We start from the raw sequence: 14,184 nt of genomic DNA, 5'->3' as shown, positions 1-14,184 counted from the left end.
ATCGGTACTGAAAGATGGCCTGTCAAAATTCCAATGGATAGGAACCAGCTACCAAACGCCATCCCTAGATGTAGCTCAGTGGTAGAGCATCTGTTTTGCATGCAAAGAATCCCAGGTTCAATCCCCGGCGTTTCTAGGTAGGACTGGGAGAGACTCCTGCCTGAAATCCTGGAGAGCCACTGCCAGTCAGTGTAGACAATACTGAGCTAGATGGGCCAATGGTCTGACTTGATATAAGACAACTTCCTATGTTCCTATTATTGTTCTTCACCCTCTTCTCATATAAATCTGAGGGGAGGAGTGTCTAATGTTTATAGCAAAAATGGCATACTGCTGAGGAGAGCAGAACTCTTCCCTCCCTTACTGCCACATGAGCCTTCAGATACTGGACATGAGCAAGTTCTAAGGAGAAAAGTACTCAAAGTGATGGGCTGCGCAATCCCAACTCTGGTCACGGAGTAGCAGGATGGAATGGAGTGCAGAGCCACCACTGTATCCAAAGCCCTGACACTCCATAACACTCACTGGGGCTTACTGGGGCTGCTACCAACAGTAATGCTACCATCAGTAGCTTCCTGACCAACCATGCTTTTAGCAGGCACAGCAGGGGCCTTTGGACGGAGTGGATGCAGAGCACCCACAACCAGCTGAGGGACACCTCCAGTCATTTCTAACCCTTCTAGCAGTGCTGATCACGGAGTTAGGACTGCATCCAAAGTATGGGAAGCAGTGGAAGCCGGTGGCTCTGATGTCAGTGGGACAGTGAATCTGCTCTGGGTTTTAGTTTAACTTTCACAGATCTGTCCAAGGTGCTGAGTTGGACAGCTACTTGAAAGTTCAGATTGAAACCCAGAGCAGATTCACTGCCCCACTGACATTGGAGCCACCGGTCTCCACTGGTGGGAAGATAAAGCATGGAAGTTGGGGAAGGATCAGCTCCCTTTGCTAACATGCCCCTTTCTTATGTAACAATTCAAACCTAAGCATTATCTCTCCCCTCCATTGTATATATGAACAGGGCAGAGACATGAACAAACAAATATGGTTGCCCCTGTTGTGTAAAGTTTGGCCCCTAGACATGGGAATTTCTACCACTACATGAAGAAGCTTGTTGAAGAGACAATTAAGGGATGATATGGCAGCCATCTCCAAATATCTGAAAGACTGTCACATAGATGAGGGACCAAATTTGTTCTTCCTGCATCAGCAGAAGGTTGGACTAGATGAGCTTTGAGGTCCCTTCCAACTCTCATGATTATAGATGAGTATGCAATGGCTTTAAAGAGCAGTGTTTAAGATACACAGCTTTTGCCACAGGGAAATATTACCAGCATGGGACATAGTACAGAAGAAAAATCAATCATATTTTCTCGTCAACATAGATTTTATATTTACATGACAGACTTGGATTAAGGAAAAGGCAATTTAAGACATGTATGTGAAAATCCTCAAAGCGTACCAGTTCAGGATGCCTCTTAAGAGAACTGCATTCTGCTTCCCCTGGAGGCTGTTACAAAGCAGTTAACACATAAAGCTTATCATTAAATAAGTAGCAAATGGATCAGGAGTGAGGACAAATAATATATTGCAGGAGAAATGCACCTCTACTCACATTTATGGGACAGGAGGACATCAAAAGAATCTGCCCATTTTGTTGCTTCTTCTGTTGATAATCTTCTAAAATAAAGAAAGGGACAGTCAGTGATCATGGCAGCAAGTGGAAAAGGGATTTGGGACTATAGTGAAATAGCCCAGACTTGACAGAATTTGGTCATATTCTGTGACCAAAATAACTTGTGCAACATTAGAGGTCAGTTAATGTTCTGTTCTGTATTTCCATGTTTGTACAGAAGTTAGAGTTCTTTTTTTAAAAAAAAACTTTGTTGAATGCTGGAATAGATTGGAGAAGGAGAAAGGGATAGGATGCAGGTATCTTAGACCAGAATTCCTCTCATCCAGGTGAGGTCACCCTGGTGCACTCTTCCACTCTGGGCAATGCAAGCAGATCTGAAGTGGGAGATCTGTGATTCAGAGCATCCCCTGTGGTTTTGTTAAAAATAAATTAATAAAGGGGAGAAATAAGACCAGAATCTCAGTGCTGAAGGAAAGTGTTAACCCTCCCACAGTTTTCCTGATGGAAAATCCCTACCCCATCAGTCTGTTATTTGCCATATGAAGGAAAAATTACAGGTATCATATGAGCACTTGTAAGTTTTCCCCGATAGGGCAATAGCAGCTTTTGGAGGGAGGATTTTAAGCATAAAAACAACATAGGAGGAAAGGGCTAGCCCCCCTCTTCAGCACTGTAGTCCTGATCAGAGCTGGGTAGGGGATGTCTGCTACTGTTTATGTATTTATTTTTAACTGTTGTTGTTGTTGTTGTTATGTGCCTTCAAGTCGATTACGACTTATGGCGACCCTATGAATCAGTGACCTCCAAGAGCATCTGTCATGAACCACCCTGTTCAGATCTTGTAAGTTCAGGTCTGTGGCTTCCTTTATGGAATCAATCCATCTCTTGTTTGGCTTTCCTCTTTTTCTACTCCCTGCTGTTTTTCCCAGCTTATTGTCTTTTCTAGTGAATCATGTCTTCTCATTATGTGTCCAAAGTATGATAATCTCAGTTTCATCATTTTAGCTTCTAGTGACAGTTCTGGTTTAATTTGTTCTAACACCCAATTATTTGTCTTTTTCGCAGTCCATGGTATGCGCAAAGCTCTCCTCCAATACCACATTTCAAATGACTTGATTTTTCTCTCATCTGCTTTTTTCACTGTCCAACTTTCACATCCATCCATAGAAATCAGGAACACCATGGTTTGAATGATCCTGACTTTGGTGTTTAGTGATACAACTTTGCATTTCAGGACCTTTTCTAGTTATCTCATAGCTGTCCTACCCAGTCCTAGCCTTCTTCTGATTTCTTGTCTCTATTTTGGTTGATGACTGTGCCGAGGTATTGATAATCCTTGACAAGTTCATGGTCCTCATTGTCAACTTTAAAGTTACATAAATCTTCTGTTGTCATCACTTTAGTCTTTTTGATGTTCAGCTGTAGTCCTGCTTTTGTGCTTTCCTCTTTAACTTTCATCAGCATTCGTTTCAAATCATTACTGGTTTCTGCTAGTAGTATGGTATCGTCTGCATATCTTAAATTATTGATATTTCTCCCTCCAATTCTCACACCCCCTTCATCATTCTAAAGATTGTTCTTTAGGGAAGCCACTAACCCACCTGTCAGCCTATTCCTCTGCCTGTTCCCTGCCAGTTACTGCCCTTTCACCTGCCTCCAGCAGTACCCCTTGGTCTGTCCAGACATGTTGACTTGTATCTTTGCAGTCAGACCTCAAAATCACAGGACTTGTTGGCCTGATTCCAGCAACTTTCTGCCATTGCCTGTGCTTCAGAATGAGCCACACTAATCATTGTGGTCTGGCCCTTTCACCATTGTGTACTGGGGCCATGACAGTGTGGCAAGGGAAGAACATTCCACGCAAACATGTTTAGAGGAGCAGGCAAGAAGAAAAGCAAATTGAGATTTGGATGCATATGAGAGGTCTAGACTCTGGAGAGCTACCACCATCTTTTGAGAGAGGTTCCAGAGCCCACTTGAAATTAAGCATTGTACAGTTTATCTCTCATTTATACTATTTGTAATTGTACATGCCTCCTAACTTCTGAGAGAATTCTAACCCTGGCCCATCAGGGAACCAACTATTTTACAAAAGTCTGTGTCTGTGTTAGTATTGCTTTTAATACGTTTTCTTTAATAATGTTTTTAACCCTATTTTTGTTTTTAAAGATGTTTTTAAAGCTTTTTAAAGTGTTTTTAACGTTATTTTGTTTTAATGTATTTTAAGGTCTTTTTATGATGTTTTAAAGTGTTCTTAGCATTTCTGTTTGCTGCCCTGGGCTCCTGCTGGGAGGAAGGACGGGGTATAAATCAAATAATAAATAAATAAATTATAAAAATAAATAAAATATAACTAGGGAAAACAGGAAAACAATGCTGAAAAGGAAGACGGTGGATTGCGTCTCCATTACTCACTTTAAAGCCCGGTTGGGTTTGTCTGGAAGGATAGCTGTGAAGTCGCTGCACGAATCTGATTTGTGAGACAGGCATCCCAGGCGAGTCCTCATCCCTCTGTTTCTGCAGTCAGTCATACAAGGTAGGGGAGCAAATGGGAGAGAAGGAGAACAATTAACAGCATAGCATGAAAAGAGCTCTCTTGGATCAGATCCTGGATCCATCTAATCCACCAACCTCTTTCAAATATTGGCCAGCAAGATGCTACACCTGGTGTGATACATTAGTTAAAATGTTGAATTAGGACTGGGGACATCCAGATTCAAATCACCACACAGCCATGAACTTCACTGGTTGTGCCAGTCGCCATTGCTTAGCCTAACCTTCCTCACAGGGATGTTGTGAGGATAAAATGGGGCAGGGGCAAAGCGAACCTTGAACTCCATGGAGGAGAGCCAGGATGCATCTATAATAAGTGCAACATCTGCTGCAGTTTCTTGGGATCGGTTTCAGTTGATACAGCCTTATGACACGGACAAGGTGCTTGCAACGATGCGGCCAGCAACGTGTCCTCTTGACCCTTGCCCTTCTTGGCTTATTAAAGCTTGCCGAGGGGGCTTGACCGAGTGGATCTAGGGTGTGGTCAACACATCGTTGTGGGAGGAAGTGGTTCCAGTCAATCTGAAAGAGGCAGTGATCCGACCGCTCCTGAAAAAGCCCACCCTGGACCCATTGGATTGTGACAACTACTGCCCAGTTGCAAATACCCCCTTGTTAGGGAAGGTGATTGAGAGGGTTGTGGCACAGCAATTGCAAGTACTCTTGGATGAAACAGGTTATCTTGACCTATCCCAGTGTGCATTCAGAACTGGTTATAGGACTGAATCGGCCTTGGTTGCCCTGGTGGATGACCTTTATCAGGAGGAGGACAGGAGGAGTGTGATCCTGTTATTTTTACTTAATCTCTCAGTGGCTTTTGATACTATTGACCATGGTATCCTTCTGAGCCGCCTTGGCCAGATGGGTATTGGAGGCACTGTTTTACAGTGGTTCTGATCCTACCTCCAGGGTCCTTTTCAGAGAATAGCATTGAATTATTGTCTTTCACCCACTGACAGTTGTGCTCTGGGGTGCTCAGTTGTCCCTAATGCTGTTTAACATCCATATGAAACCCTTGGGAGCAGTCATCAGGACATTTGGGGTGAGGTGTCAGCAGTATGCTGATGATACCCAGCTCTGTTTCTCTGCAACATATGAATCGGGAGAGGCTGTGCAAGCCCTGGACCAGTGCCTGGACTTAGTGGTGGGCTGGATGAGGGCCAATAAACTGGGTCTGAATCCTAGCAAGATGGAGGTGCTGTGGGTTGGTGGTTCTCGAATTCACATAATTGGTCATTTGCCTGCTTTGGATGGAGTTGTACTCTCTCTGAAATAGCAGGTCTGTGGTCTGGGGGTGCACCTGAATTCTTTGTCGCTAGAGGCCCAGGTGACCTCAGTGGCTAAGACACCTTTTACCAGCTTCAGCTGGTAAGACAGCTGCAGCCGTTTCTGGACTGGGATAGCCTGACAACTGTTGTCCATGCACTGGTAACCTCCAGGTTGGATTACTGTAATGCACTCTATGTGTGGATGCTCTTGAGGTTGGTCTGGAAGCTGCAGCTGGTTTGACTGCTCATTGGGGCAGGGTATTGCTAACATGTCATCCCGCTGTTGAAAGAATTGCATTGGCTGCCCATTTGCTACTGGGCCAAGTTCAAGGCACCAAAGCCCTATACAGCTTGGGATCAGGATACCTGAAAGACCGTCTTACTCCTTATATACCTAGTTGATCACTGCGCTCTGCAGGTGAGGGCCTCCTGCAGATACCATTTCATCAGGAGGTCCATTCTGCATAACACAGGAAACAGACCTTTAGTGTGGTGGCACCTACCCTGTGGAATTCCCTCCCCTCAAATATTAGACAGGCGCCATCTCTGCTATCTTTTTGGCGCCTACTGAAAACCTTCCTCTTTCAACAAGCCTTATAAGTAGAGACCTTATCCCAGTCTGTGTCTATGTGGGAATTGCTTTTTAAGATGTTTTTAAAGCTTTTTTTAAAAAGAAGTTTTTAAAGATGTTTTGTTTTAATATATTTTAATGCCTGTTTTTATATGTTAGTGTTTTTGTTTGCCGCCCTAGGCTCCTACTGAGAGGAATGGTGGGATATAAACAAACAAACAAACAAATAAATACTCTCCAGAAACCTCACAAGCAGGGCATAAAGCTATTTTTCCCATTTGTCCCAAACCAACTGATATTCAGAGTTATACTGCAGATGGAGGTTTCATTTAGTTATAAACCATTGGTATCCTCCATGGATGTGTCTGTCCCCCATTTAAAGGCATCACCCCATCATGCAGCTGGCACAATGCTGAAGTTGGTTACTAATTTCCAGTTCCTTATTAGCATGGAAGTTCAAAATGCAGCACAGTCACAGTATGTCAGCATCATTCATATGGCACCAAATCCCATATATTATACACCAAGTGAAGAACTTTTTTTTCAATCTGTTGCCAATCAATTTCCTTGGTTCCCCTCCCACCACACGTTCTTGTGTTATGGGAGTGGGTGAAAAAAACACCACCATCGCTCTCATTCATTTTTTAGAACTACATTCAGGAGTGCAAGGTCTTGTGAAATCCAGGAGACTAAATGCTTTTTGAGGAGACAATTTGAAAGAAGAGAGAAACAGAGAGTTGAGTGTGGCAGTGAGAAGACAGAGCCAGTTCTTGCTGGTGTGTTGTGGTCTCTTCCCCATCCATCCCCCTCCCCTTTTATGCTAGGTAGTATGTAAATGAGAGATGCTATGGGTATTCAAGCCAACATGGTGCTCAGAGCCTCTGACATGGGAACTCTTCCTGCAGGGAGTGGCTGCTGGTTATAATTAGGGATTAAAGAATCCCATCCCTCTCTCAAACCCCTGAAGCTTTTTGCAGACACTTTCACCAATCCACAGTTCTGTTCCAGTGCACACATGAAGCTCCTCTGCCAAGAATAGCTTCCTCAGTCAATGCCGTGGAGGAAACTGATATATTCTTAGCTTCTTTGCCAATGTGGATTTAGGAACCCCCAACATGTAAGAAAAATGTGTCTGCAAATGAGCGCAAATGGATCTTTCCCTGGACATACCATATATATCTCCAAGATCAACAGCTGGTTCAAGCTACTTTGCTGCCTGAGGTAAAAATTAATTTCTACACATACACAACCCTACTGAAGTATGCAAGGGAAAGGGTGCCAATCTTGTTTCTTCCTTCAAAGGTTTTCCTGACTGCAGCCTCACCTCCCTAATCTGCCCCATAATAGTGACTAAAGGGAAGGGAAGAGGACTGCAATTGGGAAAATGGGGAGGGGGGAACCACACAGAGGTTTTCTTGACTAATCTAGCCACCCTGGAATTCTTCTGCCCTAGAACACCACCTGCCTTGCCAACACTATGAGGACTTGAAGCTTTCTCTCAAAATCTGGATCCCTCCCAAAATCTAAATTCTGTGCCAGATTCTACATTCCACCTGTCAGTCATGACAATGAGGGCACATAGATGGAACTAGCCTGTGGAAGGCAAGATGTTAATGCACCTTACCAATTCAGGGTCATCGGTCTTTGGAGGCCAGTAAGGACATTTGAAATTTTGCGAGTTCTGTCATAAAATGGCTACTATGGGGACATTGGATAATGGCTGCCATATCTAAAAGAACAGAAAAAGAGACAGGACCCCAGAATGATGCCGGCATGCCCATCTCCTCAGCTGGCCCACCATGGGGGAAAATGCACTTACATCAGCCTCCACCACATTCACTCACAGAGAGAAGCTCTTTGTACACCTCTGAACAGAACAGATGGGGGGTAGACATTCTGGCATCCAGTGAAATGGAGGCATGTTCTAGGGGGTATTCAATGTAAGAAAGGCAGAGCAGGAAGAGGGAACAGTCTCTCATGCATTGTGTATCTTTGAGGGGGTATTTACTGAGACATTTCATAAGCATCATAGGATATAACAGCAAGTGCACTGGTGCCCACAGTCTAGGGTTGCCAGGTGTCCAATTTTCATCTGGAGATGCTGGATTTTTGGGGTGCTCTCCAGGTCTCCAGGTGAGTCACCTTAGTCCCCAGACTCTCAGCTTTCATTTTTTAAAAATTAAGTTTCTAGGTGGCCTGGTTCACTAGATATACACCAAAACGTCAGCCCCTCAACGCAACTTCAGTTAAATGAGTTTGTAGCTGGCTGCTCTAATCCCTCCCTTTCAGGTTTGTAGCCAATAAGTGAAGCCAGGGTTGTGATTGACAAGGCAGTAGCTAGATCCCTTTGCAAGTCAGAAAACTTGATTTTTCCTGCTTATCTGAAAATCTCATAAATTGAGTAAGTACATAGCTCTCAGTCTTTTTCTCTCTTGTGTGCAGGAGTAAAAAAAATTAAATTTTCCTGGGGTGTTGAAGAGGGCAGTGTTTTGAAAACCTTCCCAATATGAAGTTTTAATCCAATACTCACTTTTCTGGGAGTAAAGCTGCAATGCTAATCCCACATACCCAGAGTAAACCCCATTGAATTCAATAGGACTTACTTTTGTGTAGGCATGGCTAGGATTCTGCTGTAAATTGATGGGTCTTTTGAGTGAACATAGCAAAGAATTGTGATTGTGTTGTAAATCTTTCTCTCCCTCTCCAATCCTATTTTTAAAGCAATTAGGCAGGGCTTACTTAGGTATCACTGCTTTTATTTTGTAGGAAACTAATACTGATTTTATTTTTATTTTTTTAAATGTTCTGTAGTAACCAACTGGTTTTGACAATAAACTATTATATGGGGTATATGTATTTTTACATCTCCAGTGTGTGTGTTTGTGTGTGTGTGTGTGTATGGAGTCTTCCCAACAACTCTGTGAGGTAGGGTTGGTGACTGGAAACCAAGGCAGTTCATAATAAGAAATAAATCCCTTTAAAATCCAATAACCATAAAAACAAGTATAAACAGTTGCAAACAGCTTAAAGTGGCATGATTCTGAATTTTGTGTTGGGTGACTGAGGTTGCAGTTCTGTAGATGCTTCCCTGTTTGAGTAAGTCCCCAGAGGTTTGCTTCTGAGTAAACAAACATAGGATTGCACTATAAATATCTTTACAGGTTGTATAAATAATAAACATATTTGACAGTCATGCTTATATAAATATTTCTTTACTATGTCCCGATAAGTATCTGATTTCACACCATGGTTGTACATGATTATTTCCTGTAGATCTTAAGTGTGCCCTTCTTTCTTGGGGTGGCTGAGAGATGGTGAGTAGTCCATGGTCCCCAGTAAACTTTATAGCTGATTTCCATGTAAAAAAAATAATTAAAACAATTTACATGCAGGCAAGGCTTATTAAGTAGATCAACACAATACATTTAAAGGACATGACTTTAAATGCATTTAAAGTGCATGACTTCTAAAGAATCCAGGGAAGTGTAGTTTCCCCCTCACAGTTACAGTTCCCACCACCCTTAACAAACTACAGTTTCCATGATTCTGTGGTGTGATTCATGTGCTTCCTTCCAGCTCCTGCTGGGAGGAGGGCAGGATATCAATCAATCAATCAATTAATTAAATATGTGTTGAATGTGCTTTAAATGAATGGTGTGGATCTTTTATTATTATTATTATTTTTATTTTATTAAGCTTACATACCGCCCGACTAGCAACAGCTCTCTGCACTAGATATGATGTGCATTCATGAGTGAACTGAAAAGAACAATTAAAAAAAAATTTTTTAAGGGGAAGGGTTGTAGCTCAGTAGTAGGGCATATACTTTGCATGCAAAGGTCCAAAATTCAATTTCTGGAAAGACTATTGCTTGGAATTCTGGAGAGCCAATGCTAGTCCATGTCATCAGCTAGATGGCACCAAATGGCCTGAGTCAGTATAAGGCAGATTCCTTTGTTCCTGAAAATGGAAAGAGACCCAAGGGCCACAGAGACTCTAAAAATTATTTATGTATTTTATTTACAACATTTATATACTGTTTCATTGTAAAAAAAAACTCAAAGCGGTTTACAGAAAGAATTAAAACAATCAAATTATTGGCAAAAACAGTTAAAGGTATTTAAAAACATTCAAATTAATAAAAACCAACAATGAGTTAAAAACAGATAAAAACAGACAATAGCTTCTACATGCCTGGGTAGGCTAATCAAAAATGTTTTTAGCAGGTGCCAAAAAGAGTATAATGAAGGCGTCAACCTAATGTCAATAGGCAGGGAGTTCCAAAGCGTAGGTGCTGCCACTCTGAAGGACTGATTTCTTACAAGAGCAGAACAAGTACTATGTGGCACCCATAACATGGAAAGCACACCTTGAACCTGGCCTGGCAGCAAAGCAGCAACCAGTGCAGATTTCAGAGCTGAGGTATTATTTGCTGATAGGGCCTCACTCATGTCAGCAATCATCCCACAACTTACTGCACTAACTGCAGCCCCCACTGATGATGCACCTTGTTGTTTGCATAATGGTTTGTTTCTTGCCCAACAGTGGTAAAACTGAATTCACATACTGGGCAGTGTGGCTGCAATTGCTGTTCCCAAGCTGCTGCTTATGAAGGTAGACCAAACCATGTGTGTTTTCTCTCTGTCAATTATTATTCATTGGAATTGGGTTGGCTGTCAAAGTGAATTTATAGCAGCCCATAGGGTAGACAGAAAAGAGTAGAGAATTTTCTTATTCTTACCCATTTCTCAGACCTCTTTCTGAAGTGAAGGGTCAAATCTGTAAGGATATTTGGAGCAGCCATGTTAAAAGGTAGGGGCAGGGCATTGCAGGCAGGGTGTTGCCAACCCTACTTGGATATAGATATCTTTGCAGAGGATCCCCAGTCAAACTTTAGCAACAATACAATACAAACCATATCTACTGAGAAGTAAGCCCCATTGAGTTCTATGGGACTTAGTCCCTGAGTAAGTGTGTTTAGAATTGCAGCCTTCAGGGGCATCCATCTTTACTCCTGAGTGCTCCCATCTAACATCTCCACAACACTAGGCTCCTTTCTTCCTACAATGGCCCTCTGGTGCCTGGGCTGGCCTGAGAGCACTTCAACTCTTTTTTCCAGAAGTAAGTAGGCTAGATTAAATGTTCCCTACTCAGGCCCCATCTTTTAGCTAAGATTGCTATCTTAGTTTCCAATCAGAGAAATGTTTTTGTTTGAATTGTAAGCACTAAGCAACTGTGGTTGATGCTTAATGTATCATGCTTAATGACATCACTCAGGCCTGCCCCCATGACATCACTCAGGCCCACCCTGAAATTTCAGGGTTTAGGATGCTTCTGACCTGGCAATCCTACTGCAGACACTATGTTGGCAATCCCTTGAACTTCATAACAAAAATAGTCATAAGAATTTCAGACTGAATGCATGCCTCTCTCCAATCCTTTGTGATTCCAGAGAAAACTTTGAAAGTGATACAGGTCAGCACAGAACACCAGAAACTGAGAGCTAATTTATATGCATGTCTATTTTCAACTAATTAGAACAGATTAAAACTGTGTCTACATTTTTTAATTTCCCAAGCCTGTAAGATGGCTTTGTCTAGAACAGCCTTTCCCAACCAGTGTGCCTCCAGATGTTGTTGGACCACAATTCCCATCTTTCCTTACCATTGGCAATACTGGCTGAGGACGATGGGAACTGTGGTCCAACAACATCCGGAGGCACACTGGTTGGGAAAGGCCGGTCTAGAAGGTCATCCTTTGAACATATACAGCTGGAAAAGCTCTGTGGTCAAGATCAATTTCTTATTTGCTCCTGGCTAATTTGTGAACAAAATTGCTTTGTCTTCCTTTAAAAACATTTCCCACCCACACTTTCCAAGCTAAATGATTCAGGCAATACAAGCACTAATTATATCTCACTTATTCCATAATGGCAACTCAGAAAGCTTGGACACACCTCCCAAAAGAAAGGCAAAGGAAATGGGGGGGGATTGGAAGCTATATGTGTATTCTCCCCTTTGTAAAAAAACAACAACAAACCAATCTATTTTGTTCTTGTTTTTTAAAAAAGAAGTACAGGCCAATTGAAAAGTTTATTATTGTATTTAAAACTTTACTTGATATACAATCAATGTGCCATTTCATACATGGGTAAATGAAGGGCTGCATGCACATCATACATTTAAGGCACATGACTTCCCCAAATCTGGGAACCCGGGAAGTGTAGTTTGTTAAAAGTGCTGAGAATTGTAGCTCTCTGAGCATAAACTACTGTTCCCATGATTTTGGCAGAAGTCATAAGCTCAGGGGTGCCAACTAGGGTTGCCAGGCCCAGCCTCCAAGAGGTCTTCTGTATCTTTAAAAGTTGTGCAGGGGGAAGGGAGAATTCCACCTTGTGGTTTTTCCCATTACAGTGTTGCAAGAACACCTGCACTTGGCTGACTTTCTCTTCTCCTAGAGATACAGGATCAGTCTCAGGCCATGAACCTGGCAACCCTATCTCAACATGAGGCTTTCATCCTATACTCCTTTTCCGGGAGTAGGGTTGCCAGGTTCTTGGTCTGAGACTGATCCTGTTTCTTTAGGAGAAGAGAAAGTCAGCCAAGTGCAGGTGTTCTTGCAACGCTGTAATGAGAAAAACCACAAGGTGGAATTCTTTCTTCCCCCTACACGACTTTTAAAGATACAGAAGACCTCTTGGTTGCCAGGCCCAGCCTCTAAGAGGTCTTCTGTATCTTTAAAAGTTGTGGAGGGGGAAGAAAGAATTCCACCTTGTGTTTTTTTCTCATTACAGGGTTCCACGAACACCTGCACTTGGCTGACTTTCTCTTCTCCTAAAGATACAGGATCAGTCTCAGGCCAAGAACCTGGCAACCCTATCTGGAAGTAAAGCTGCAAGCCTAATCCCACATACCTGGAAGTAAACCCCATTGAATTCAGTAGGACTTACTTTTGAGTAAACATGGTTAGAATTGTGCTGTAAATCAATGGGACTTTTGAGTACACATAGCATAGGATTGTGTTGCTATTCCTTTTCTCTCTTTCTCTCCCCTGACCTCCCATTCCTACTTTTTAAGGCAATTGGGCAGGGCTTACTTAGGTGTCCCTGCTGTTATTTGGCAGGAAACTAATACCAATTTTTAAAGAAAAATGCTCTGCAATTACCAACTGGTTTTGGCAATAAACTCTGCTATGTGATGTATGTATTTTTACAGCTCCAGCGTAAAGTCTTACCAACAACCCTGTGAGGTAGGTTAGGCTGAGAGTTGGTTCAGTCAAGCTGCACAAGTATTTTTAGTTGCTCCTATCTTTTTAATGATATTTTAATGTTTAAATGTTATTTAATAAACATACGATTATGGTTTTGTACTATTTATTACTGTTTTAAAATGTCTTGTGTGGGCAGAAAAGCTGAAAGGCAGGTTAAAAATCTGTTAAATAAATACATTTTAAATCAAGATTGTAGATTCAAAATAATTGTTCATATTGTTCATGTATGTACAGTACATAAGCAGCAGGTTTTGCCAGTAGATTGCCAGGAGGAGGGGTGGGTGGGTATGTAGGGGGCCCAATCTACATAGAGTGTACTGGGCCCAGGAAATCCTGTTGGCACCCCTCCATGTGCTTCAAATGTACGGTTGATATGCAGTCAAGCCAAACTGGATGTGTGCATGTTTGTTAAATACATACTTGCCCTTTTACCTATAAAACTGGGGTGGGGTCTACAGGAGCCCATAGAAGGGGAGTGAACCCCCCTTCCTCCACATTACCTCACTATGCTCAAAGCCTCCCCCTCCCCACCCCCGTCCAGCTTCAATACCAGAAATGAGCCAGGCAGGAACAAAACAACTAAACACAACCATGCATGGCAAGGTAAGTTAGAGGAGGGGCTCAGAGGGCCTGCACACACATTTTAATTTAAATAATAGCCCACCCAACCCTGCCTTATAGCCACATGGGCAAGTGTATGTTTATTAAACACACATACAGTGCCTTGCAAAAGTAACCACTTCAAAATTCACTTTTCTGCAGGACAGTGATCGCAAGCACAAGGCCAAGGCAACATTGGAGTGGCTCAAAAACAAAAAGGTGAATGTCCTACAGTTGCCCAGTCAAAGTCCTGATCTCAATCCCATTGAGAAGCTGTGGTGCTCTTTGAA

At 42.4% G+C, this 14,184-nt stretch overlaps 1 protein-coding gene across 1 annotated transcript in view; it reads right to left on the bottom strand.

Annotated features, from left to right (window-relative positions):
• RGS8 (regulator of G protein signaling 8) overlaps nt 1-14,184 on the bottom strand; it is a 47,113-nt gene that overhangs the window by 18,610 nt on the left and 14,319 nt on the right. The window contains exons 4-5 of the mRNA XM_061630663.1: nt 4,049-4,150; nt 1,613-1,677 (exon numbers count right to left, since the gene is read on the bottom strand). Coding sequence (XP_061486647.1) covers nt 1,613-1,677; nt 4,049-4,150 — 167 coding nt within the window. The remainder of the gene's footprint in view (nt 1-1,612; nt 1,678-4,048; nt 4,151-14,184) is intronic.

This window comes from Rhineura floridana, chromosome 6 (genome assembly GCF_030035675.1).
Source record: "Rhineura floridana isolate rRhiFlo1 chromosome 6, rRhiFlo1.hap2, whole genome shotgun sequence".
Classification (NCBI taxonomy): Eukaryota; Metazoa; Chordata; class Lepidosauria; order Squamata; family Rhineuridae; genus Rhineura; species Rhineura floridana.
The sequence above is the reverse complement of the archived record's forward strand: the minus strand, read 5'-3'. Positions and strand labels throughout refer to the sequence as shown.